Source organism: Salvelinus sp. IW2-2015, linkage group LG14 (genome assembly GCF_002910315.2).
Source record: "Salvelinus sp. IW2-2015 linkage group LG14, ASM291031v2, whole genome shotgun sequence".
In the NCBI taxonomy this organism is placed as follows: Eukaryota; Metazoa; Chordata; class Actinopteri; order Salmoniformes; family Salmonidae; genus Salvelinus; species Salvelinus sp. IW2-2015.
In genome coordinates this window covers 3,939,714-3,963,892 of record NC_036854.1, presented here as the reverse complement: position 1 = coordinate 3,963,892, position 24,179 = coordinate 3,939,714, and the positions used below count along the sequence as shown (strand labels likewise).

Genomic DNA, 24,179 nt, shown 5'->3' with positions numbered 1-24,179 from the left:
TTTACTTCTCAGCTCAGCTGCTTCACACACACGCCGCACACACGCACGCACACACACCGCACGCACGCACGCGCACGCACGCACGCACGCAGCGACGCACGCACGCACACACACACACACACACACACACACACACACACACACACACACACACACACACACACACACACACACACCACACACGAATGCTGAGCTGTAGTCAATGAATAGCATTCTCACGTAGGTGTTCCTTTTGTTCAGGTGGGAAAGGGCAGTGTGGAGTGCAATAGAGATTGCATCATCTGTGGATCTGTTTGGGCGGAATGCAAATTGGAGTGGGTTTTGAGTTTCTGGGATAATGGTGTTGATGTGAGCCATTACCAGCCTTTCAAAGCACTTCATGGCTACGTACGTGAGTTCTACGGGTCTGTAGTCATTTAGGCAGGTTTTCTTAGTGTTCTTGGGCACAGGGACTATGGTGGTCTGCTTGAAACATGTTGGTATTACAGACTCAATCAGGGACATGTTGAAAATGTCAGTGAAGACACCTACCAGTTGGTCAGCACATGCCCAGAGCACACGTCCTGGTAATCCATCTGGCCCCGCGGCTTTGTGAATGTTGACCTGTTTAAAGGTCTTACTCACGTCGGCTACGGAGAGCAAGATCACACAGTCGTCTGTAACAGCTGATGCTCTCATGCATGCCTCAGTGTTGCTTGCCTCGAAGCAAGTCTGGTAGGCTCGTGWCACTGGGCAGCTCGCGGCTGTGTAGGCTGTAATAGTTTGCACGCCCTGCCACATAAGACAAGCGTCGTGCCGGTGTAGTACGATTCAATCTTAGTCCTCCTGTATTGGCACTTTGCCTGTTTGATGGTTCTTCGGAGGGCATAGCAGGATTTCTTATAAGCTTCCGGGTTAGAGTCCCGCACCTTGAAAGCGGCAGCTCTACCCTTTAGCTCAGTGCGAATGTTGCCTGTAATCCATGGCTTCTGGTTGGGGTATGTACGTACAGTCACTGTGGGAACGACGTCCTCAATGCACTTATTGATAAAGCCAGTGACTGATGTGGTGTACTCCTCAATGCAATCGGAAGAATCCCRGAACATGTTCCAGTCTGTGATAGCAAAACAGTCCTGTAGTTTAGCWTCTGCTTCATCTGACCACTTTTTTATAGACCGAGTCACTGGAGCTTCCCGCTTTAACTTTTGCTTATAAGCAGTAATCAGGAGGATAGAATTGTAGTCAGATTTACCAAATGGAGGGTGAGGGAGAGCTTTGTACACCTCTCTGTGTGTGGAGTACAGGTGATCTAGATTTTTTTTCTCCCTCTGGTTGCGCATTTAACACGTTGATAGAGATTAGGTAAAACTGATATAAGTTTCCCTGCATTAAAGTCTCCGGCCACTAGGAGGGCCGCCTCTGGGTGAGCGGTTTCCTGTTTGCTTATTTCCTTATACAGCTGACTGAGTACGGTTCCAGCATCCGTCTATGGTGGTAAATAAACAGCCACGAAAAGTATAGCTGAAAACTCTCTTGATAAATAGTGTGGTCTACAGCTTATCATAAGATACTCTACTTCAGGCGAGCAAAATCTAGAGACTTCCTTAGCTTTCGTGCACCAGCTGTTGTTTACAAATATGCACGGACTAAAGTATCTATATACTGTGCATATAGATACTTTGGTACCTGTTTCCTCCAGCATCTTCACAGGGTCCTTTGCTGTTGTTCTGGGATTGATTTGCACTTTTCGCACCAAAGTACCTTCATCTCTCGGAGACAGAACGTGTCTCCTTCCTGCGCGTATGACGGCTGCGTGTCCATGGTGTTATTACTTGCATATAGATTTTTTCCCCATGATGTCAGCAAAGAGGCACTGAGTTTGAAGGTGGCCTTGAAATACATCAACAGGTACACTCCAATTGACTCAAAGATGTTCAATCAGCCTATCAGAAGCTTCTAAGCCATGACATCATTTTATGGAATTTTCCAAACTGTTTATAGTGTATGTAAACTCTGACCCACTTGGATTGTGATACAGTGAATTAGAAGGAATAATCTGTCTGTGAACAATTGTTGGAAATTCTTGTGTCATGCACAAAGTAATGTCCTACCAACTTGCCAAAACACTATATTGTAGAAGAAACTTGTGGAGAAGTTTAAAAAACGAGTTTAATGACTCCAACCTAAGTGTATGTAAACTTCCAACTTCAACTGTATGTATTGATTACGTAGGCTACGTGTGCCTTTTTTAAATGTGTGTATTTCTGTCCTTGAGCAGTTCTGTCTAATGATGTTCTGTATTATGACATTCGTGTTATGTTTCATGTTTGTGTGGACCCCAGAAGAGTAGCTGTGCAAATGGGGATCCTAATAAAATACCAAATACATTTGGTGGCTTCTATGTCAATTTGTTGTTTATGACTCATGCATGTTGCACTGTCCATATAATTAGGCTGATCATGATTTTTACTTGTTGTTATATTATATTGAATGACATCCACGAGGAAGCCCATAAATTGTCAGAGACTCCAGTCACCCAAGTTATAGACTGTTTTTCTCTGCACCGCACCGGCAAGCGGTACCAGATCTCCAAGTTTAGGACCAAGAGTCTCCTCAACAGCTTCTACCCCCAAGCCATAAGACTGCTGAACAATTAATAAAATCACCACCGGACTATTTACATTGACCCCCTCTCCCTTTTGTACACTACTGCTACTCGCTGTTTGTTTGTTATCTATGCATAGTCACTTCACCCCCACCTACATGTACAAATTATCTCAACTAACCTGTACCCCTGCACACTGACTCGGTACCGGTACGCCCTGTATATAACCTCATTAGTTATTCTTATTGTGTTACTTTTTATTATTACTTTTTACTTTAGGTCTATTTGGTAAATATGTTCTTAACTCTTCTTGAACTGCACTGTTGGTTAAGGGCTTGTAAGTCAGCATTTCACGGTAAAGTCTACACWTGTTGTATTCGGCGCATGTGACAAATAAAGTTTGATTTGATGTCTCTGCATATGTACCAAGATGTTAAAATAAACCTAAACCTACATCCTCTGTCCCTGCAGGTTTGGTTTCAGAACCGCCGTGCCAAGTGGAGGAAGAGGGAGAAGTGTTGGGGTCACAGCAGTGTGATGGCGGAGTACGGCCTGTAYGGTGCCATGGTGCGCCACTCCATCCCTCTGCCGGAGTCCATCCTCAGGTCAGCCAAGGACGGTATCATGGACTCCTGTGCCCCATGGCTACTTGGTAAGGTACTGCGTTAATGTGTGTTAGTGGGGTGGGTGGAGTGTGTGTGTGTGTGTATCCACAGTACGCTGTCACTGTCTCATTGATCTATGCTACTCAATGGACAGACAGGACAGGCAGAGATGTTAATTCAATCTGATAAAGTAGGATTATCACGTTATTGATTAACACCCATCATTGACACTTTTATCAACTCCCGACAAGCCCTGGGATGAAGTGTGACATTGAGATCATGGCCCTGTTGATAAAAATAAAAACCTTTGATGTAGTTAGTGCAGTATGTACGACTGAGAACGTTAAGGTGGACGGTTTGCTTTACCTAACTATCAGGTATCGAGGTAAGACCCAGATGCAGACCGTGTCGAAGTAACACTGTTTATTACAGCAACAGGGGCAAAGGTACAGGACGGCAGGCAGGCTCAGGGTCAGGCAGAGTGGTCAGGCGGGTGGGTACAGGGTCAGGAGAGGCAAGGTTCAAAAACCAGGAGGACGAGAAAAAGAGAGACGGGAAAAGCAGGCGCTGATACAAAGAGCGCTTGTTGGCTTGACAAACAAGACGAACTGGCAACAGACAGAGAACACAGGTATAAATACACAAGGGATAATGGGGAAGATGGGCGACACCTGGAGTGGGGGTGGAGACAATCACAAAGACAGGTGAAACAGATCAGGGTGTGACACCTAATCACATACCATAGTTCAACGAGCAGTTTAAACCTCTCTGAACTGTTAGTGAAGGTGCCTTTGTCATGTTGCCTTCCTCACCATGCTGACCATGGTGGAGGTCAGAAACAGTAACTGATCAAGACCTTCTACCACCTGCCAGCTACAGCTCAGTACGAGCTTTAGTTTCCTAGTACTGTAGCGCCACTGTTTTTAGACGTGTGTGTGTGTGTGTGTTTGTTGTGTGTGTGTGTGTGTGTGTGTGTGTGTGTTGTGTGTGTGTGTGTGTGTGTGTGTGTGTTGTGTGTGTGTGTTGTGTGTGGTGGGTGTGTGATGTGGTGTGTGTGTGTGTGTGTGTGTGTCTTCAAATGGAATGTGTTCTCACTCTGTTGCTAACCGGAATACCAACGATTCCTTTTCCTTCCAGGTATGCACAAGAAGTCCATAGATACCCCTGTTCCGACCTCTCCTGTAAAACTGGAAGCTCCCCTCTCCAAACTTCCTGCCAGGGAACGAGAGAGGGAGAGAGTGGTGGAGCGAAAGGTGGAGGAAGAGGAGGAGGAGGAGGAGGAGAGGAGAGAGAATACCAGATCGCCCGTATCCAAAGAGGAACTGCGAGAGAATAGCATCGCTGCACTCAGGGCTAAAGCTCTGGAACACAGCGCTAAGATGCTAGGGACACATCCTGGTGGCGGACCACTGGGGACAGTTTCAGGGGATGTACCAGGGGGGGCAGAGACAGCCGATGGAGACAGAGGACAAACAGACAGAAGGACAGTTGAAGCCCGCAGAGAAGATAGAGCCCAGTCACTGATATGAATGCATTCTTCTAAAGACTATGCTAGGGCCTGTTGATGCCCTCTCTGTAAAGAACACTGTTGACATATTCCTGACATCCATACTATTATAAACAAAATAGTATTAGTCACAATACACATTATTCTTTCTAGCTAAAWAAGCTTCATMATGTTCCTAGGASAAYAATACCGGATATCGTCAATACCGGATATCGTCAATASCGGATATCGTCAACCTCCCAAGCTTCCTGTCATTGGGATTCATTTTGTCCAGATCCAATTTTCAATCGTGGGAATTCCAACTCAGTAAACTGGTACAACTATACCCCGGCCTATAACTGTCTACTTTGTTGTAATCTGGCAGCTATTTGGCAGCTTGCTATTGTACAACTTTAAGAAGACTTAACTATTTGGTGACATGGGATCAGTCTTTACATATGTACTGGCCCATATTTTTTTCCCCCCAAGGTAATAGTCAAACCACACAAGGTGAAAGATACATGTTATGATAGAAAATGCTGTGGAATAATGTGAAAATCAAGAGACTCATGTTGATGAGGATGCATGAACATGTTTACACAAAATAGCCTATCCCTTTGAAATGGACWCCTGCTCGTCTAACATCTCATTCTAAAAATCATGGGCATTAATATGGAGTTGGTCCCCCACTTTGCTGATACAACAGCCTCCTCTCTTCTGGGAAGGCTTTCCACTAGATGTTGGAACATTGCTGTGGGCATTTSCTTCCATTCAGCCACAAGAGCATTAGTGAGGTTGGACACTGATGTTGAGCGATTAAGCCTGGCTCACAGTTGCTGTTCCAGTTCATATCCCAGAGGTGTTCGATGGGGTTGAGGTCAGGACTCTGTGCAGATCAGTCAAGTTCTTCCACACCGATCTCGACAAGCCATTTCTGTATGGACCTCGCTTTTGTGCACGTGGACATTGTCATGCTGAAACAGGAAAGGGYCTTCCCCAAACTGTTGCCACAAAGTTGGAAGCACAGAATCGTCTAGAATGTYATTGTATGCTGTAGCGTTAASATTTCCCTTCACTGGAATCAAGGGTCCAGCMCGAAYCATGAAAAACAGCCCCAGWCCATTATTCCTCCTCCWCYAAACTTTACAGTTGGCACTATGAATTGGGGCAGTTAAGGTTCTCCTGGCATCCGCCAAACCCAGATTWGTCCGTCGGACTGCTAGATGGTGAAGTGTGATTCATCACTCCAGAGAAYGYGTTTCCACTGCTCCAGAGTCCAATRRCGRTGARCTTTACACCACTCCAGCCAATGCTTGGCATTGTGCATGGTGATCTTAGGCTTGTGTGAGGCAGCTTGACCATGGAAACCCATTTCATGAAGCTCCCAACGAACAGTTCTTGTGCTGACGTTGCTTCCAGAGGCAGTTTGGAAGTCGGGTAGTGAGTGTTGCAACCGAGGACAAACAATTTTTACGCACTACGCGCTTCAGCACTCTGCGATCCCGTTCTGTAAGCTTGTGCGGCCTACCACTTTGCGGTTGAGCCGTTGTTGCTCCTAGATGTTTCCACTTCACAATAACAGCACCTACAGTTGACCGGGGCAGCTCCAGCAGGGCAGAAATTTGACGAACTGACTTATTGGARAAGTTGCATCCAATGAAAGTGCCACATTGAAAATCACTGAGCTCTTCAGTACGGAACATTTTACTGCCAATTGTTGTCTATGGAGAGATTGCATGGCTGTGTGCTCGATTTTATACACCTGTCAGCAATGGGTGTGGCTGAAATAGCCGAATCCACTAAATTGAAGGGGTGTCCACATACTTTTGTATATATGGTGTGTGGTGGATTTCATCTTACCTATGATAGAAATATTAGAATGATGACATATAGCTACATTAATGTAGTTAGAAATCAACAAGCTGTGTTTGTTTTTTGTCTATGTGTTCTGTATATTTAAATTGTAATAAAAGTGTTATTGCTATTCAGATGGGAGATTTCCTGGGTGTTTTTGTGTGCATCTAAATACATTTAATTAAGAGTAGCCTATAATTACATAAACCACATGATATATTATGACAGAAATGGGCATAATCGACATATARACTAATGGTTATAATTTCGTTTTAATTTAGGTATACTCGAATTTCACAAAAATAATAGCCTATATAATCGCGATCGACCGGTCACCAACCGGTCGATCGCGATCTACTGTCCCGATCTTCTAGTCGAGCACCAAACATGTCTGTAGAAAAGCCAACGATCAAGTCTTGCGCTCATTGTTTGTATTCTGCTGCGCTGTTTTGACGGTAGATGCACTTGATTCAGAAGMCCTGCGCACCGGGTAAGCAAAGTGTTCTCATTTTGAACCATTTTATTTGTCTGAAAATACAAACTCCGCCTATCCCGCAGACCAGATCTGTTGCTGAATCGAGTGTGCCTACTGCGCTGGCCAATCGGATAGCTCAAATCACCGTGCCTAAAGAGCTTCCACTACCCTGGCCACAGAACAGTTTGATACGCAACTAACGTACGTAAGAATGAATAACTTTTTAATCATGACCACACAGAAACTGTCTAAGAATACAGCAACGAGCTGCTGTTTTTATGAGGGCGTTCATGTTTAAGTTTTTATTCAGCACTGTCAACACTGTTTTATTCACCACTATTATAAAACATAAAACGTGCTTTTCTGTACTTCCTCTGGCACTGCAAMTGCAATGAATGACTAGCCAACAGTGGAGGCTGGTGGGGGGAGCTATAGGAGGACAGGCTCATTGTAATGGCTGGAATGGATTTCATGGAACAGAGTTAAACAAGTGGTTTCTATATGTGTGATACCTTTCCACAAACTCCATTCCAGCCATTACAATGAGCCTGTCCTCCTATAGCTCCTCCCACTAAATCAAATAAAATCAAATTTTATTGGTCAGTACACATATTTAGCAGATGTTATTGCGGGTGTTGCGAAATGCCTGTGTTCCTAGCTCCAACAGGTGCAGTAGTATCTAACAATTCACAACAATACACACATCTAAAAGTTAAAGAATGGAATTAAGAAATATATACGAGCAATGTCGGAGTGGCATTGACTAAAATACAGTAGAATAGAATACATTATATACATATGAGATGAGTAAAGCAGTATGTAAACATTAAGCAGTATGTAAACAACACTAGCCTCCTTGCTAGCCAAGTATATTAATAGTCCTGCGTTGGTATTATTATTAGCAGCTCGTCGTGTCTATTTATAGAGGAATATTTAACTTTCTCTGGTCGTAGAATTTGTGCATGAGGGAGACGCAGTGCGACTCGAGTTTCGTCATCATGTGCAAAGACGGTGTCTCCTCTCTGTCAGTCTCACCGGAGGAWAGGAAGGAAAGAGCAGGGACCGTGAGAAAGAACGGTCATCCAACTCGGAATTCCAAGTCGGAAAGTCGGCCATCTTTCTGGAGCTCAGACCGTCCGACCTGAAGATCACTGACCTCATGATTTGACCTCGTTTGTTTGTTTGTTCCTAGTTGTCTTGGAAGCACCATGACCAACAGGTGCAGGTACCATCAGTCCAGTAAAATATAAAACCAAATTATTTCAATTCATGCTCCTCAGTGCCTTGCAAGTGCTACACCATACTGATCAATGGTGTTATCAAAGCTATAGTTTTGAAATATAATATGGTCTGAGAATAACAATTTTGGCAGGCTAATCTATTAGGCCTACTACCCAAATCTCATTACGACAGAACTGATTTATAAGCTTAATGTTACWTTTTTTTTTTAAGTCAGCGGTAGATCTCGTGTTGCTTTTTGACTGTGAAAGTGATCTTGACTCAGAAAAGGTTGGTGATGGGCCTCCCGAGTGGGGTTCAAGTCCAGGCTCTGTCGCAGCCGGCCGCGACCGGGAGACCGGGGTTTCCTCCGACACGTTGGTGCGACTGGCTTCGTCAAAAAGCAGTGCGGCTTGCTTGGGTTGTGTGTCGGAGGACGCGCGGCTCTCGACCTTCGCCTCTCCCGAGTCCGTACGGGAGTTGCAGCGATGAGACAATATTGGATACCAATAAATTTGGAAGAAAAGGGGTAAAAAATAAATAGAAAGGAAAGGTTGGTGGCCTAWACTATAGCCTAATCAAGTAAAATAATTCTGATGGGGTGGAAATGCCCCACTTTAGTCGTGTGTTGTCATTGGCTGGTCCAACTTCTGCGCCTTTATTGTCGGCCCACAATGGACTACGACTTCCCTTTAAATGCATCTGCTTCGAATGTCTCACTCAAAAAAAAGTTTCGCTGGAGTCTTTCGTTACTGGTTCGTTAAATGTGATTTTGAATGCTTTTAAATGTTGTTTCACAATTTTGGTGGATAAAGGATACGATCTTTCTTCTTCAGAATAGACTGTCTTTATGACAAAGAACTTCGTTTCATGATGTGTTCACTTTGGAGAGGCTCCTCGTTGACTCTCACTTCGTCATTAAACCGACGGGTTTTTAAATGCTGTCGACAGTTGGGCAGAAGCTACAATATAGCGTCTTGTATGCCGGAGGCAGTTGCATTCCAAGGTGTCAGTGATCATTCGGGACTGTACAAATTCTCCGTCAACGAAAGTGACCGGTTTTGGGGCGCAGTGGCGCGCCAGAGGCTGTCGTGGATAAGTCCCTTTCACACGGTTCAGAACTGTGACTTTAGTCAAGGCAAAATAAAATGGTTTGAAGGGGGGAAACTCAATGTATCTGGTAAGATAACATTTTCTCCACAAAATATACAATATAAGAAATATTTGAAATGTTTTTTGTACTGCTTTATCTAAACCATATTCTCGCTAACCTACCTAATAACCATATGGATTGCTGTTGTTTTCTACCTTGAAAGAAAAAGCTCCATAGAGTTGTTTTGATGTTGGGTTTTGGTTGAAATACTTTTGACTTTTATTATGAAAATACTAATTCTGTAGTAAATATAGTACAGCAGTCGGTCCTATATATCCCCTGCCAGTTCTATTTCTCTGCCAGTAGAATGACCCAGAGTAACTGCCTTTAATGTTGCTGGACCCAAAAGGAAGAATAGTTGTTTCCTTGGCAGGAACTAATGGGGATCTTTAATAAATACAAACAGTACTAATTACTGGGTTCAGTCAGGAGGAGAAGACACTGATGGAATCTATCATGAGAACATTCACATTGACACAAAGGCTCTCTTGTGTTGTGAACGAACTAAGCATTTATCCCAAAGTATTTACCAGGAAACAACCAAGCTATTGGCAAAATACTCAAGTTAATTTAGTTTGAAAAGAACACAGCAGAGCTGAACTGCTTTGAAACTGACTTTCACGTGTGTGTGTGTGTGTGTGTGTGTGTGTGTGTGTGTGTGTGTGTGTGTGTTTGTGTGTGTGTGTGTGTGTGTGTGTGTGTGTGTGTGTGTGTGTGTGTGTGTACCTATATGTGTGTGCACTTGTCTGTATGTGTGAGCGTGCGTACGTACCTATATGTGTGTGCACTTGTCTGTATGTGTGACGGCGTGCGGTATGGTGTGTGGGGCGGGGGGTGTGTGGTGTGCAGTGAAACTGCTTGGACCGTCACGTTCACACTTGTCCAGAGAGAGTGGCTCTGATCTGGGAGAGAGATGAACTGGAACTTGAGGTCAAACACTAGGTCGACTACATCACACTGGGAACACAACTGTGGGAACATACTTAAATTCTTCAATCTGCATTCGTGGCAGCAAATCATGTAATTTGAACGACTGTAACCAAGATGTGTGGACTTCTTGACGGCAGCGGGTAAAGGCCTTAGCTGACCAGTCGCTGGACTGGGTTTGAGTCCGGACGGGACTACCCTGGATTCGCTACACTATGAACGTTCATGTAGTTTTAATTGTTCCTGGTGAATGTGAGGTTATCATTCAGATAATTTCTTACCTGAATAATTTTTTGGTGGGGGTTAACTCATGTATAACGAGACGGCAAAATAACGCAAAGAGTCGGGACTATCACATCTACTGTAATCTAATACTCAAGACAGTAGATCTATCCACATCTATTAACTTAACTCAAAGAGTAGGATCATCACATTACTGTAATCTACTAGCATCAATAGAGTAATTATCACAACTACTGTAATCCTATACACAAACAGTAAGGCTACAACAACTACTGTAATCTATACGTAAAGAGTAAGATCTTATCACAACTACTGTAATTATACACAAACAGTAGGAGGCCTATCACAACTACTCGTTTAATTATACACAAAACAGTAGGCCCTATCAGTCAACTACTGAATCTATATTCAAAGAGGTAAGATTATCCAACTAAACTGAATCTATACACAAATAGTAGGATCATCACAACTATGTAATCTAACTACTCAAAGAAGTAGGACCTATCACAACTACTGTAATATACTCAAAGAGTAGACCTATCAATCTACTGTAATTACCTCAAAGATAGGATCTATCACAACTACTGAATCTATACACAAAACAGTAGGGACTATCAAACTACTGGTAATCTATATACCAAAGAGTAGATCTAATCACAACTACTGGTAATCTATACACAACAGTAGGGCCTATCACACTACTTAATCTATACTCAAAAGAGTAATTCTATCACAACTACTGTTCTATACACAAAAGTAGCCTATCACATCTACGTAATCTATACTACCAATAGAGTAACTATCACAACTACATGTAAATCCTATACCACACACAGTGCCTATCACAACTACTGTAATCTATACGCAAAGAGTCAGATCTATCACACACTACTGTAATCTCAATACACAAAGAGCAGGATCATCACAACACTGTAATGATACACAAAGAGTAGGCTATAAACAAACTACTGTAATCTATACTACAAAGAGTAGATCTATCACAACTACGGTAATCTATACCAAAGAGTAATCTACACAACTACGTAACTATACTCAAAGAGTAGAATCTACTACAACTACTGTAATCTATACTCAAAGAGTAGATCTATCACAACTACTGTAATCTATACTCAAAGAGTAGGCCTATCACAACTACTGTAATCTACATACAAGGATAGACGGTATAAATACACATACTCATCACCCCTCACACCCTCATTCCCCTTCGTATCACCCAACTTTATTGACATTTCTCTCCACAGACAGCTACTGGAGCTGACCTGTCGCCTGGGCAACCTGCTGAAGCGCCAGGGGGTGCGGAGGGGGGACTGTGTGACTATCTATATGCCCCCCTGCCCCCTGGCAGTGGCCTCCATGTTGGCGTGCGCCCGGATAGGTGCGGCCCACAATGTGGTCTTCGCCGGGTTCAGCTCCGAGGCCCTGGCTGACCGCATCAGAGACGGTGAGGGGTCGTCACTGTCTGGCCAAGTTGCTAAAGTCATAAAGCCTTGCTTATTTCTACAACTTATCTTCATAAAATTTGATTTTAAACCTAAACCTAACCTTAACCACATTGCTAACCTTATGCCTAACCCAAAAATACCAAAAAAGCTGATTTTATTTCCATAAAGGTTTACGATGTAGACAATTTTGACTTTGCTGAGCGCATTAGAGATGGTGAGGTGGCTGATGAGGTCTAGAAAAGAGAGAAGGAACCACAAATAGTCACTGTATCTTTCATTACCTTCTACCAATCTCTCTCTGTATCGACTGTATAATGCACCTGGCCCTGCTCCAGCCCAGTCCAGCACGGTGATCACGGTCAACCAGGGTGTGAGGGGAGGCAAGGTGGTTGACCTGAAGAGAACCGTGGACCAGGCCGTCCAGAACTGTCCCTCAGTCCAGCAGGTCCTGGTTTCCATGAGAACAGAGAACACCGTTGCCATGACAGACAGAGATGTTCCGCTGGAGGAGGTGAGCCAATAGAGACACAGCTTACTGGAGGACGTGAGCCAATAGAGACACAGCTTACTAGAGGAGGTGAACAAGTGAGACAAGGCTTACTGGAGGAGGTGAGCCATAGAGACAAAAGTTACTTGGAGGACGTGAGACAAGAAGGCACAGTTACTGGAGGAGTGTGAGCCAATAGACACAGCTTAACTGGAGGAGGTAGCCAAATAAGAACACAGCTTACTGGAAGAGGGGCCAATAGAAGAAGCTTACTGAGAGGAGGTGAGCAATAGAGCACAGCTTTACTGGAGGAGGTTGAGCCAATAGAGGACAGCTTACTGGAGGAGGTGAGCCATAGACGACACGCTTACTGGATGAAGGTGAGCCATAGAAGACAGCTTACTGGAGGAGGTGAGCCAATAGAGACACAGCTTACTGGAGGAGGTGAGCCAATAGAGACAGCTTACTGGAGGAGGTGAGCTTACCGGTGAGGTTATAACTGTTCATAAGAGGTTGGTGTTTATAAATATGTAACAACTGTTTTTATAACTGCTTTTTGTATTTTAACAATAGTTCATTCAATAAATAATCATTTACTGTTTGTTAAATTGCGTGATCATCTTATCACGTGTGAAAAATAGTATATATTTTTTTGAAATGGGAAGAAAGAAAAGAATACGTTAGCTTCATGGATCTTTGTACTACAAGTCAAATAGTTCTGCTGACACGTCTTATCACCACTTACTCTATCACCTTGTGGAAAACCTAGCAGCTTAGTAAATGATTGTCAAATTTGTTTCAGTGAATGCATCTGTGTTTGACTTGAATATAGGAGGCATTATTGAGATTGAATATGGGTTTAAACCAATTTAATAATGTAAATTTTACCTTTATTTTACTAGGCAAGTCAGTTAAGAACAAATTCTTATTTACAATGATGGCCTACCGGGGAACAGTGTCCTTGTTCAGGGGCAGAACGACAGATTTTTACCTTGTCAGCTCGCGGATTCAATCCAGCAACCTTTCGGTTACTGGCCCAACGCTCCAACCACTAGGCTACCTTCCCCCCCAAATGGAGTGTAATGGCTGGAATGGAGTGAATGGAATGATATCAAACATGTTTTTACTACCATTCCATTCACGCCATTCCAGACATTATTACGAGCCGTCCTCCCCCTCACCAGCCTCCGCTGGTTGAAACCTCTCTGAAACATTATTGAGGCTTTAAATTACCAACATCATGTGGCCTGGCTGGTCTAGCGGTAAAGCTGCAGATGTGTCGGCATAGGTTCAAATCCAGCCTACTGCCCTTTGACACAATCGCTATCTTTCTCCACTGTCATCCTCTCTATCTGTCCAATAAAATCGAAAAAATACCTGGGGAAAATGGCTGACATCTTTGTCTGTTATGAACAGGAGATACTGAGACTTAAAATGGCTGAACCATAGAAAATAATTAATAGAAAGGGGGCCTCCCGAGTGGCACAGTGGTCTAAGGCAAGCAACACTGAAGCATGCATGAGAGCACCAGCTGTTCCGGACGACAGTGTGATCACGTTTTCCGTAGCCGATRTGAGCAAGACCTTTAAACAGGTCAACCTGGCCTCCCGAGTGGTGCAGTGGTCTAAGGCACTGCATCACAGTGCTAGCTGTGCCACTAGAGATCCTGGTTCGAATCCAGGATCTGTTGCAGCCTGCCACAACTGTGAGACTCATTGGGCGGAGCACAATTGGCCCAGCATCTTCGGGGGAGGGTTTGGCCGGCAGGAATGTTCTTGTCCCATCGCTCTCTAGCGACTCCTGTGGTGGGCCGGCAGCAATGCACGCTGACACGGTCGCCAGGTGCACAGTGTTTCCTCCGAAACATTGGTGCGGCTGGATTCCGGGTTAAGCGGGCATTGTGTCAAGCAGCGGTGTGGCTCGGCTGGGTTGTGTTTTGGAGGACGCAAGGCTCTCGACCTTCGCCTCTCCTGAGTCCGTACGGGAGTTCCAGCAATGGGACAAGACTGATAACTACCAATTGGATACCATAAAAATTGGGGAGAAAAAGGGGTAAGAAAAAAAACTAGAAAAATAAAGAAATAGAAAGTCCACTCATCACAGGCTCATTGACTTGAAAAAATGCGGAATTCCCTTGAATGGGGAAACCTGTTTTAGGGATTCTGTTTCTACGGGGCTGAACTGTTTCTACGGGGCTGAACTGTTTCTACAGGGCTGAGCTGTTTCTACGGGGCTGAGCTGTTTCTACGGGGCTGAACTGTTTCTACGGGGCTGAACTGTTTCTACGGGGCTGAACTGTTTCTATGGGGCTGAACTGTTTCTACGGGGCTGAACTGTTTCTATGGGGCTGAACTCTTTGTCCCTTTAACAGGAGATGATGAAGGAGGATGTGGTGTGTGAGCCCGTTGCCATGGACAGTGAGGACGTCTTGTTCCTGCTCTATACGTCAGGCAGCACAGGGAAACCTAAGGGTCTGGTTCATACACAGGCTGGTTACCTGCTGTACACCTCCCTTACACACAGGGTGAGGGTCTGGTAAACACACACACACACACACATACACACACACACACACACACACACACACACACACACACACACACACACACACACACACACACACACACACACACACAACACACACACACACACACACACACACACACACACAGGGTAAGGGTTGGTAAACAACACACACACACACACACACACACACACACACACCACACACACACACACACACACACCACACACACACACACACACACACACCACACACACACACACACACACACATATAGAGCTCCCTTTCAATGCTGAGGCTTTAGATCAGCAGGCTAACACAGTCTTGTGACACATTCTATTCCTAAAGACCGAGGACCCCAGGGACTAGCTACAGGGGGGTCTGCAAAAATATTATAAAATAAAAAAGTTGGAAAATCTTTTTTTATGAATTTCGCTAGCAACAACAGAATAAACACATTTTGATTTACATACCTACAGGATGAAATAAGATAATATCTTCTTTCTAATGATGTCAACTTTATTTTTCAACTCCTAATAATATCAAATATCAACCCTAATATTGAGATAATTACAACACTGGAGTATCTGACATAGGTTTTGAAAAAACACCTGATGAACCAAGCTGGTAGTGCATGTTTACCATGGCTAACCTTTAACCAGCTAAACAGCTGCTCTTAGTTACCTTTCTAGCTAATAGGCTAAGTTATAGATGAACTTCCTCTTCCAATTAAAGTTAGAGGAGGTCGAAATAATGAACATCTATCTACCAAATCTATTCATTTTAAAATGTTAATGACTTCTCCTTGCCATTATCATTCACCTGATGATAAGACAAGAAGTATAATATTTTTTGTTGCTAACATCCAGTGTGATGGGTGACCCTGAGTCTCTGGTTTACCTGGGTGGGTTGAAGACCCCTGATCTAGACGAGTACCTATTGCCTAACCTCCTTCCTCTATTGTCCTCTCTCCTTCAGTATGTGTTCAACTACCACGACGGGGATGTGTTTGGCTGTGTGGCAGACATCGGCTGGATAACAGGTCACAGCTACATCGTCTATGGCCCTCTGTGTAATGGAGGAACCACCGTTCTGTTTGAGAGTACACCAGTATACCCCAACCCAGGTGACAACAGACTACTAAAGGCTTTTTACAACCTCCACTTCAACGTGTTTACAACCTAAGTCTGAACTCACCATTCCACCATAAATTTAACTCCCTTGCGTATATTCAGTATTCCTACACTCTTAGGAAAAAGGTGCTATCTAGAACCTAAAAGGGTTCTTTGGCTGTCCCCATAGGAGAACCCTTTGAAGAACCATTTTTGGTTCCCGTTTTGTTTCCAAGTAGAAAGAACACTTTTGAGTTCCATGTAAAAACCCTTTCCACATAGGGTTCTACATGGAACCCAAAGGAGTTCTACCTGGAACCAAAAAGGGAACCAGGAAGGGTTCTCTTATGGGGACAGCCAAAGACCCCTTTTGGAACACTTTTTTCCTAAGAGTATTCTGTCATTGAGAGTACATTTCTGTCTTGTGAAAAGTCCAGCATTGAGGCCTGCAAGACACAACAAAAGAATTAGGCTCAAACATTAGGTTTTTATGTGCTGCCTAGCAATGTGTAAAATAAGTTAACATTTAAAACAGTTCTCTGTATGTTCTGTGAATGAACTTTTCTGTCTTCTAAGTAGTAAGAGTACGACACCAACACACGTATATATCTGGTGATGTTACAGGCAGGTACTGGGAGATGGTGGAGAGGCTGGGGATCAACCAGTTTTACGGTGCTCCCACGGCCATCAGGCTGCTGCTGAAATACGGAGACGAGTGGGTGCAGAAATACAACCGCTCCTCCCTAAAAACCCTGGGCTCTGGTAGGTCAAACCTTACAACAACAGAACTCTCTCCTTTTTATGTTGACAATGGTGCCGAAAGGAGATCGCTGACGTTTTAAGATCCCCCGTAAGAAATTGTGCAATTGTTTTTTCGCGTTATTTGTAGCTTATTTTGTATATAATGTTTCTGCCACCGTGTTTTATGACTGCTGCTGTTTAATTATTTGTAACTACAAAAATATTTTTTACTTATATTTCTTTCATGTAACACTTTTTCTTCTTAAAAACGTATTAAGACATTGTTGGTTAAGGGCTTGTAAGTAAGCTAAGGAGAATATTCTGCTGAATACCATACACCCCATAGACAATAGCCCTACAGTGTGATGGATCCATACACAGCAGGCTACAGTGTGATGGATCCATAGACAGCAGTCTACAGTGTAAAGGATCCATAGACAGCAGTCTACAGTGTAAAGGATCCATAGACAGCAGTCTACAGTGTGATGGATTCCATAGACAGCAAGTCTACAGTGTAAAGGATTCCATAGACAGCAGTCTACAGTGATGGTACTAAGACAGCATCTAATACAGTGTAGAGGATCCATAAGTACACAGCAGTTACAGTGTAGATGGCTCCATAGACAGGCAGTCTACAGTGTAAAATCAGCAGAGTCCTACGTGAGACCAGCAGTCTACAGTGTAAAGGATTCCATAGACAGCAGTACTTACGGGCGATGCCCATAACATGTCCGTTAAGACCATAGACAAGCAAAGTAGCTAACAGATACGTGTAATGCAGAAGCGTTACATAATTCATAGACAGCAGTCTATCAGTGTAATGGATCCATGACAGCAAAGACTACAGTGTGATGGATCCATAGACAGCAGTCTACCATGTGTAAAGGTACCCTACGACGCAGTCTAGCAGTTAAGATGGATCCATAGACAGCAGTCTACAGTGTAAACGAGATCCATAGACAGCAGTCTATCCTGGGCGCTGCGTCCGCCATACCCCGAGAATGGACCCATAGGACAGCAGTCTACAGTGTGATGGATCAGTAGACAGCAGTTACAGTGTAGTGAGATCCATGAGCAGTCTAACAGTGTGCTGGATACCATAGACGGCAGTCTACAGTGTAAAGGATCCATGACAGGTCATCAGTGGAGACCGAAGTCTACGTTAAAGGACCCAATAGACCCAGCAGTCTACCAGTTGATAAAGACCATAGACAGGCACGTCTACAGTGTGATGGATCCATAGACGCAGTCTACATGTGTGATGGCACTCCAATAGACAGGCAGTCTACAGTGTAAAGGATCCATTAGACAGCAGTCTACAGTGTGAAGGATCCATAAACAGGGCGTCTACGTGTAAAGGATCCATGAGACAGGGCAGTCTACAGTGTAAAGTCATAGCCAGTTCGTAGTAAGTATAGCGTAGTAGTAGTAGTAGTATGTAATACTGTTTCAGTAGCAACAGGCGGTGGATTGTGCTGATGGTATGTTAACATGCTACTGAGTAGTAGGTCACATGAGCCAAGCTGTGGTGCCACCGATTTTTCAGCAGTCGGTACTAGCTGTCATGGTCATGTCGCCAGGCGAGGGTAAAGGTTTGACCTCTAAAGAAGAGTCTAAATATGTAATGGAACACGTGTGCGTGCCAGGCCGGGAATGGGAATTATCTAGAACAGCACATCATAAACATGTCCTGCTTCTTCCTGTCCTCTCTTGTCCCTTCCCCATAACCACATCAAACACAGAGACATGGGAGTGTTATGAAACCTGGAGCTCCCTCCCAATCATTTCATTGACTGTGAATGCACCTGTAACGCAAATGTGAAATGGCTAGCTAGTTAGCGGATGTTGGCGCGCTAATGTGTTTCAATCGGTGACGTCTACTCGGCTTCTGAGACTACGAAGTAGTTGTTCCCGCTTGCTCTGCAAGGGCCGTGGCTTTTGGTGGCCGACGGTAGATGCTTCGTGGTGCCTGTTGTTGATGTGTGCAGAGGGTCCGTGGTTCGAGCCCCAGGTTGGGGCGAGGAGAGGGACGGAAGCTATACTGTACATGGATGCTGTTGACCGCGGATACTGGTCGTGCTGCGGAAAAGGAGGAGGGCAAAGGGGGTGAGTGTATAGTGGTGTTAAATCGCGTGCGTCACTGCGCTCTGCAGACCTAGAATAGTTTGTTTCGCCCTTTGTCTGAAGTGCCCTGGCCGCTGAGGTAACGGATGGTGACTGTGTTGATGTACAGAGGGTGCCCTGGGTTCGAGCCCAGGGTTGGGGCGAGGAGAGGGAACGGAAGCCTCATACTGTTAAGCTATACTGTTATACTGACGGAAGCTATACTATACTGTTACAGGTTGTTTAACTCTGGTGCTGACTCCCTGTGGTGCTGTTAACCATATCCTGTCCTGTTCCCTCTGAAGTGGGCGAGAATAGACCTGTGGTGCTGTTAATCCTGTCCTGTCCTGTTCTGTCTTGTCCTGTTCCCTCTGAAGTGGGCGAGAATATCCCTGTGGTGCTGTTAACCCTGTCGTTTCCTGTTTCCTCTGCAGTGGGTGAACCCATCAACACAGAAGCTTGGGAGTGGTACCATCGGGTGGTGGGGGACGGACGCTGCCCTGTGGTCGACACCTGGTGGCAGACAGGTAATGACTGACCTTTAACCTTACGACTAAAACTTATAATTACTACTTTATTACTATATTTACTAACTCAATTTCTTATACAGTATGTACTGTATGCAGAATGCTGTATGAGATCAGGGTGTTTCTTAAAATGCGCAAGTTGGAGCACGGGAGGGTTGGAGTATGAGTCCAAATCGAAGTATTCGAAACGGTGCATTGTGAGGGCACTTCTCGCAAAGAAATATGACACAACCATGTAAAAAATAAAGCAAATTTTCTTGAAATCAATGGCAGCCATTATTTTAGCTGAAGCGAGAGAAAATACACTCAGACTTCAGAATTACATTTTGCCTATTCACATCTCTTATGTTGCCAGACTACAATATTTAATCTTGATAAGTTAATAAATACATGCTGTGTTATTTTTGGCATGTTTACCTGCCTACGTACCGTATATAGCAAGCCCATAATACGCCAATAGGGCTAACTGGCTAGCTACTAGTACTGTTAGCTAGCCAGATAGCAATGAAGAATTGTTAGCTAGCAACCCATTGACATCTATCTTGCATATTATTCGTTTTAATGTCATTTTTGCCTGTTAAACTATCTGGTTAGCTACATTATTATGGTTCACGTATAGCTAATTGATTGTTATGTAAAACAGTTGCTTAGTGTATATCTTGTTTCGTCTCTATTGCCATTGTTGTCCTGGCTGCAAGACGGTTCAGTGAATGGGTACTGTAAATCCATAGTAAGCCAATAGGGATAACTGGCTAGCTAGCTAGCCATAAAGAATTGGTAGCTACCCACAAAAAATGAAGATCTACCTTGCATATCATTTGTTTTAGGTCATTTTGCCTGTTTAACTAGCTGGCTAGCTAGATTATTACGATTCACATATCTAGCTGATAATTATGAAGTAAATCGTTTGCTTTGTGTATATCTTGTTTTGTCTCTATTGTTGTCATTGTCCTGTCTGGAAGAAGGTTCAGTGAATGGGGAGCTGCAGTGTGAGGTAATACAGTAGGGGGAGTGCTGCTCGGCGTGAGGTAATACAGTAGAGGGAGTGCTGCTCGGCGTGAGGTAATACAGTAGGGGGAGTGCTGCTCAGCGTGAGGTAAAATACAGTAGGGGGAGTGAATGCTCAGCGTGAGGTAATACAGTAGGGGAGGTGCTGCCTACAGCTGAGGGTAATAACAGTAGGGGGAGTGCTGCTCAGCGTGAGTAATACAGCTAGCGTGGTAGGGTAGTGGCTGCTCAGCGTGAGGTTATACAGTAGGGTAGTGGGACTGGCAGCTCACTGGAGGTAATACAGTAGACGGGATGCGTGCTCAGCGTGAGGTAATACAGTAGGGAGGTGGTGCCTCAGCGTGAGGTAATACAGTAGGGGGAGTGCTGCTCAGCGTGAAGGTATATACAGTAGGGGGAGTGCTGCTCAGGTGAGTAATAACAGTAGGGGAGTGCTGCTCAGCGTGAGGTAATACAGTAGGGGAGTGCTGCTCGCGTGAGGTAATAACCAGTAGGGGTGGAGTGCTGCTCAGCGGTGAGGTAATAAGTACGGGGGAGTGCTGCTAACAGGCGTGAGCGGTAATACAGTAGGAGTGCTGCTCAGCGTGAGGTAATCAGTAGGGGGAGTGCTGCTCAGCGTGAGGTAATACAGTAGGGGGAGTGCTGCTAGCGTGAGGTGAATACAGTAGGGGGAGTGTCTGCTCAGGCGTGAGTAATACAGTAGGGAGTGCTGCTCAGCTGAGGTAATACAGTAGGGGGAGTGCTGCTCATCGTGAGGTAATACAGTAGGGGAGTGCTGCTCAGGTGAGGTAATACAGTAGGGGAGTGCTGCTCAGCGTGAGGTAATACAGTAGGGGGAGTGCTGCTCAGCTGTGAGGTAATACAGTAGGGGGAGTGCTGCTCAGCGTGAGGTTAATACAGTAGGGGAGTGCTGCTCAGCGTGAGGTAATACAGTAGGGGGAGTGCTGCTCAGCTGAGGTAATACAGTAGGGGAGTGCTGCTCATGTGTGAGGTAATACAGTAGGGGGAGTGCTGCTCACGCGTGAGGTAATACATAGTGGAGTGCTGCTCAGGTGAGGTAATACAGTAGGGGAGTGCTGCTCAGCAGGTGACGAAAGGTAATACGTAGGGGGAGTGCTGCTCAGCGTGAGGTAATACAGTAGGGGAGTGCTGCTCAGCGTGAGGTAATACAGTAGGGGAGGTGCTGCTCACGCGTGAGGTATACAGTAGGGGGAGTGCTGCTCAGCGTGAGGTAATACGTAGAGGGGGAGTGCTGCTCAGCGTGAGGTAATACAGTAGGGGGAGTGCTGCTCAGGTGAGGTAATACAGTAGGGGAGTGCTGCTCAGCGTGAGGTAATCAGTAGGGGGAGTGCTGCTCAGTGAGGTAATAAGTAGGGGGAGTGCTGCTCAGCGTGAGGTAATACAGTAGGGGAGTGCTGCTCAGCGTGAGGTAATACAGTAGGGGGAGTGCTGCTCAGCGTGAGTAAAAGTAGGGAGTGCTGCTCGAGTGAGGTAATACAGTAGGGGAGGCTGAGCGTGATAATGCGGGGTGCTCCAGCGTGAGGAATACCAGTTAGGGGGAGTGTGCTCTCAGCGTGAGGTAAATACAGTAGCGGGGACGTGCGCTGCTCAGCGTGAGGTAATACAGTAGGGAGTGGTCCAGCCGTGAGGTAATACAGTAGGGTGGAGTGCTGCTCAGCGTGAGGTATATACAGTAGGGGAGTGCTGCTCAGCGTGAGGTATACAGTAGGGGAGTGGCTCTGCAGATCGTGAGTATATACAGTAGAGGGAGTGCTGCTCAGCGTGAGTAATACAGTAGGGGGAGTGCTGCTCAGCGTGAGGTAATACAGTAGGGGAGTGCTGCTCACGTGAAGGTAATACAGTAGGGGAGTGCTGTCAGCGTGAGGTAATACAGTAGGGAGTGCTGCTCAGGGATGAGGTAATACATAGTAGGGGAGTGCTGCTACGACGGAGGCTTGTAGGGAGTGGTGTCAGACGTAGAGGTAATAAGTAGGAGGGTTGATCAATGTGGGTAATACAGTTAGGGAGTGCTGCTAGGTGTGGTCCTAGTAGGGGGAGTGCTGCTAGGGAGTATAACAGTAGGGGTGATGCTCAGCGTGAGGTAATACAGTAGGGGAGTGCTGCTCAGCGTAGGTAATACAGTGGGGAGTGCTGCTCACGTGAGGTATCAGTAGGCGGGATGCTGCTCAGCGTGAGTAATACAGTAGGGGAGTGCTGCTCAGCGTGTAGGTAATAACAGTAGCGGGGAGTGTGCTTGCTTCAGCGTGAGGTAATACAGTAAGGGGAGTGCTGCTCAGCGTGAGGTCTATACAGTAGGAAGATAGCTGCTCAGCGTGATAATGTAGGGTGCTGCTCAGCGTGAGGTATATTACAGTAGGGGGAGTGGCTCAGCGTGAGAGATCGATAGAGGGAGTGTGACCACGTGAGTAATACAGTAGAGGAGTGCTGCTCAGCGTGAGGTAATACGTAGAGGGGTGCTGCTCGCGTGAGGTAATACAGTAGGGGGAGTGCTGCCCTCAGCGTGAGGTAATACAGTAGGGGAGTGCTGCTCAGCGTGAGGTAATAACAGTAGGGGAATCGCTAGCTCCACGCGTAGAGTAATACAGTAGGGGAGTGCTGCTGTGGTCAGTGGGGGAGTGCCTGCTCGCGTGAGGTAATACAGATAGGGGGAGTGCTGCATCATGCTGTGAGGTGATAACAGTAGGGGTGGAGTGCTGCTCAGCGTAGATAATACAGTATGAGGGGAGTGGCTTGCTCAGCGTGAGGTAATACAGTAGGGGGAGTAGCTATGTGAGGTAATACAGTAGGGGATGCTGCTCCGCGTGAGGTAATACAGTAGGGCGGAGGTGATGGATCCGTGAGGTTATCACAGTAGGGGAGTAGCCTGCTGGCATCGATTGAGGTAATCAGTAGAGGGAGTTGCTGCTACGCCGTGAGGTAAACAGTAGGGGGAATACGACCATGCTCGCGGATCAGGAGACGAGGATATATAGTAGGGAATAGAACTAGCTTGCTCGTCCAGAGATGGGGGAGGTATATCAGTAGAAAGAGAGGAGTGCCTTAGAGTTCGTCAGCGTGAAGGTTAGTAGGGCGCTATGAAGGGGTTACATGGAAAGAAAGGGGAGTGCTGACTTGCAGCTCGTTAGAAGAGGTGAGGTAGATAACAGGGAAAGTAGAAGAAGGAGTGCTAGCCTAGCTTACATTAATGGGCCTCATGTCATGAGTATGAGGTATACTAGCGTACGGAGCCAAGGGAGGTGGGGGTGCTTGCCCTTAGCCGTGAAGGTAATCACAGTATCGCGGGGGCTGGAGTCGCCTGCTTTAAGGCCTGCTCTTCAGTCCGTGAGGTAATACAGTAGGGGGAGGTGCTGCTCAGCGTGAGGTAATTAACATGGTTTAGGTTGGTGGTGCTTGGCTTGTGCCCCGCACGTGAGGTAATTTTGCATTAGCCCCATGATTAGTGGGAGTTTAGTCTGCTTCAGTGTTACACGTGAGGTAACTACAGGTAGGGAAGTACGCTGCATGACGCATGATTTACGGCCATGCAGATGGCAACATGTGAGAGCTCCAAATCCTCACCCGCATGAGTAGCCAGAGTATTTTATTTTTGGGCGGTTTGAAGCTGAGTGCTGCATCCAGCTCGTACCTCGTTGAGTGTCTTAGCCACGC

The 24,179-nt window shown here is 45.4% G+C and overlaps 1 protein-coding gene and 1 pseudogene across 1 annotated transcript in view; both read left to right on the top strand.

Moving 5' to 3' along the window:
* LOC111973123 (visual system homeobox 2-like) overlaps window positions 1–6,620 on the top strand; it is a 16,189-nt gene extending 9,569 nt beyond the window's left edge. Inside the window, exons 4-5 of the mRNA XM_024000365.3 lie at window positions 3,056–3,236; window positions 4,327–6,620. Coding sequence (XP_023856133.1) covers window positions 3,056–3,236; window positions 4,327–4,718 — 573 coding nt within the window. The 3' untranslated portion in view covers window positions 4,719–6,620. The remainder of the gene's footprint in view (window positions 1–3,055; window positions 3,237–4,326) is intronic.
* A 1,935-nt stretch (window positions 6,621–8,555) lies between these two features.
* Window positions 8,556–24,179, top strand: part of LOC111972890 (acetyl-coenzyme A synthetase 2-like, mitochondrial) — a 33,354-nt pseudogene continuing 17,730 nt past the window's right edge.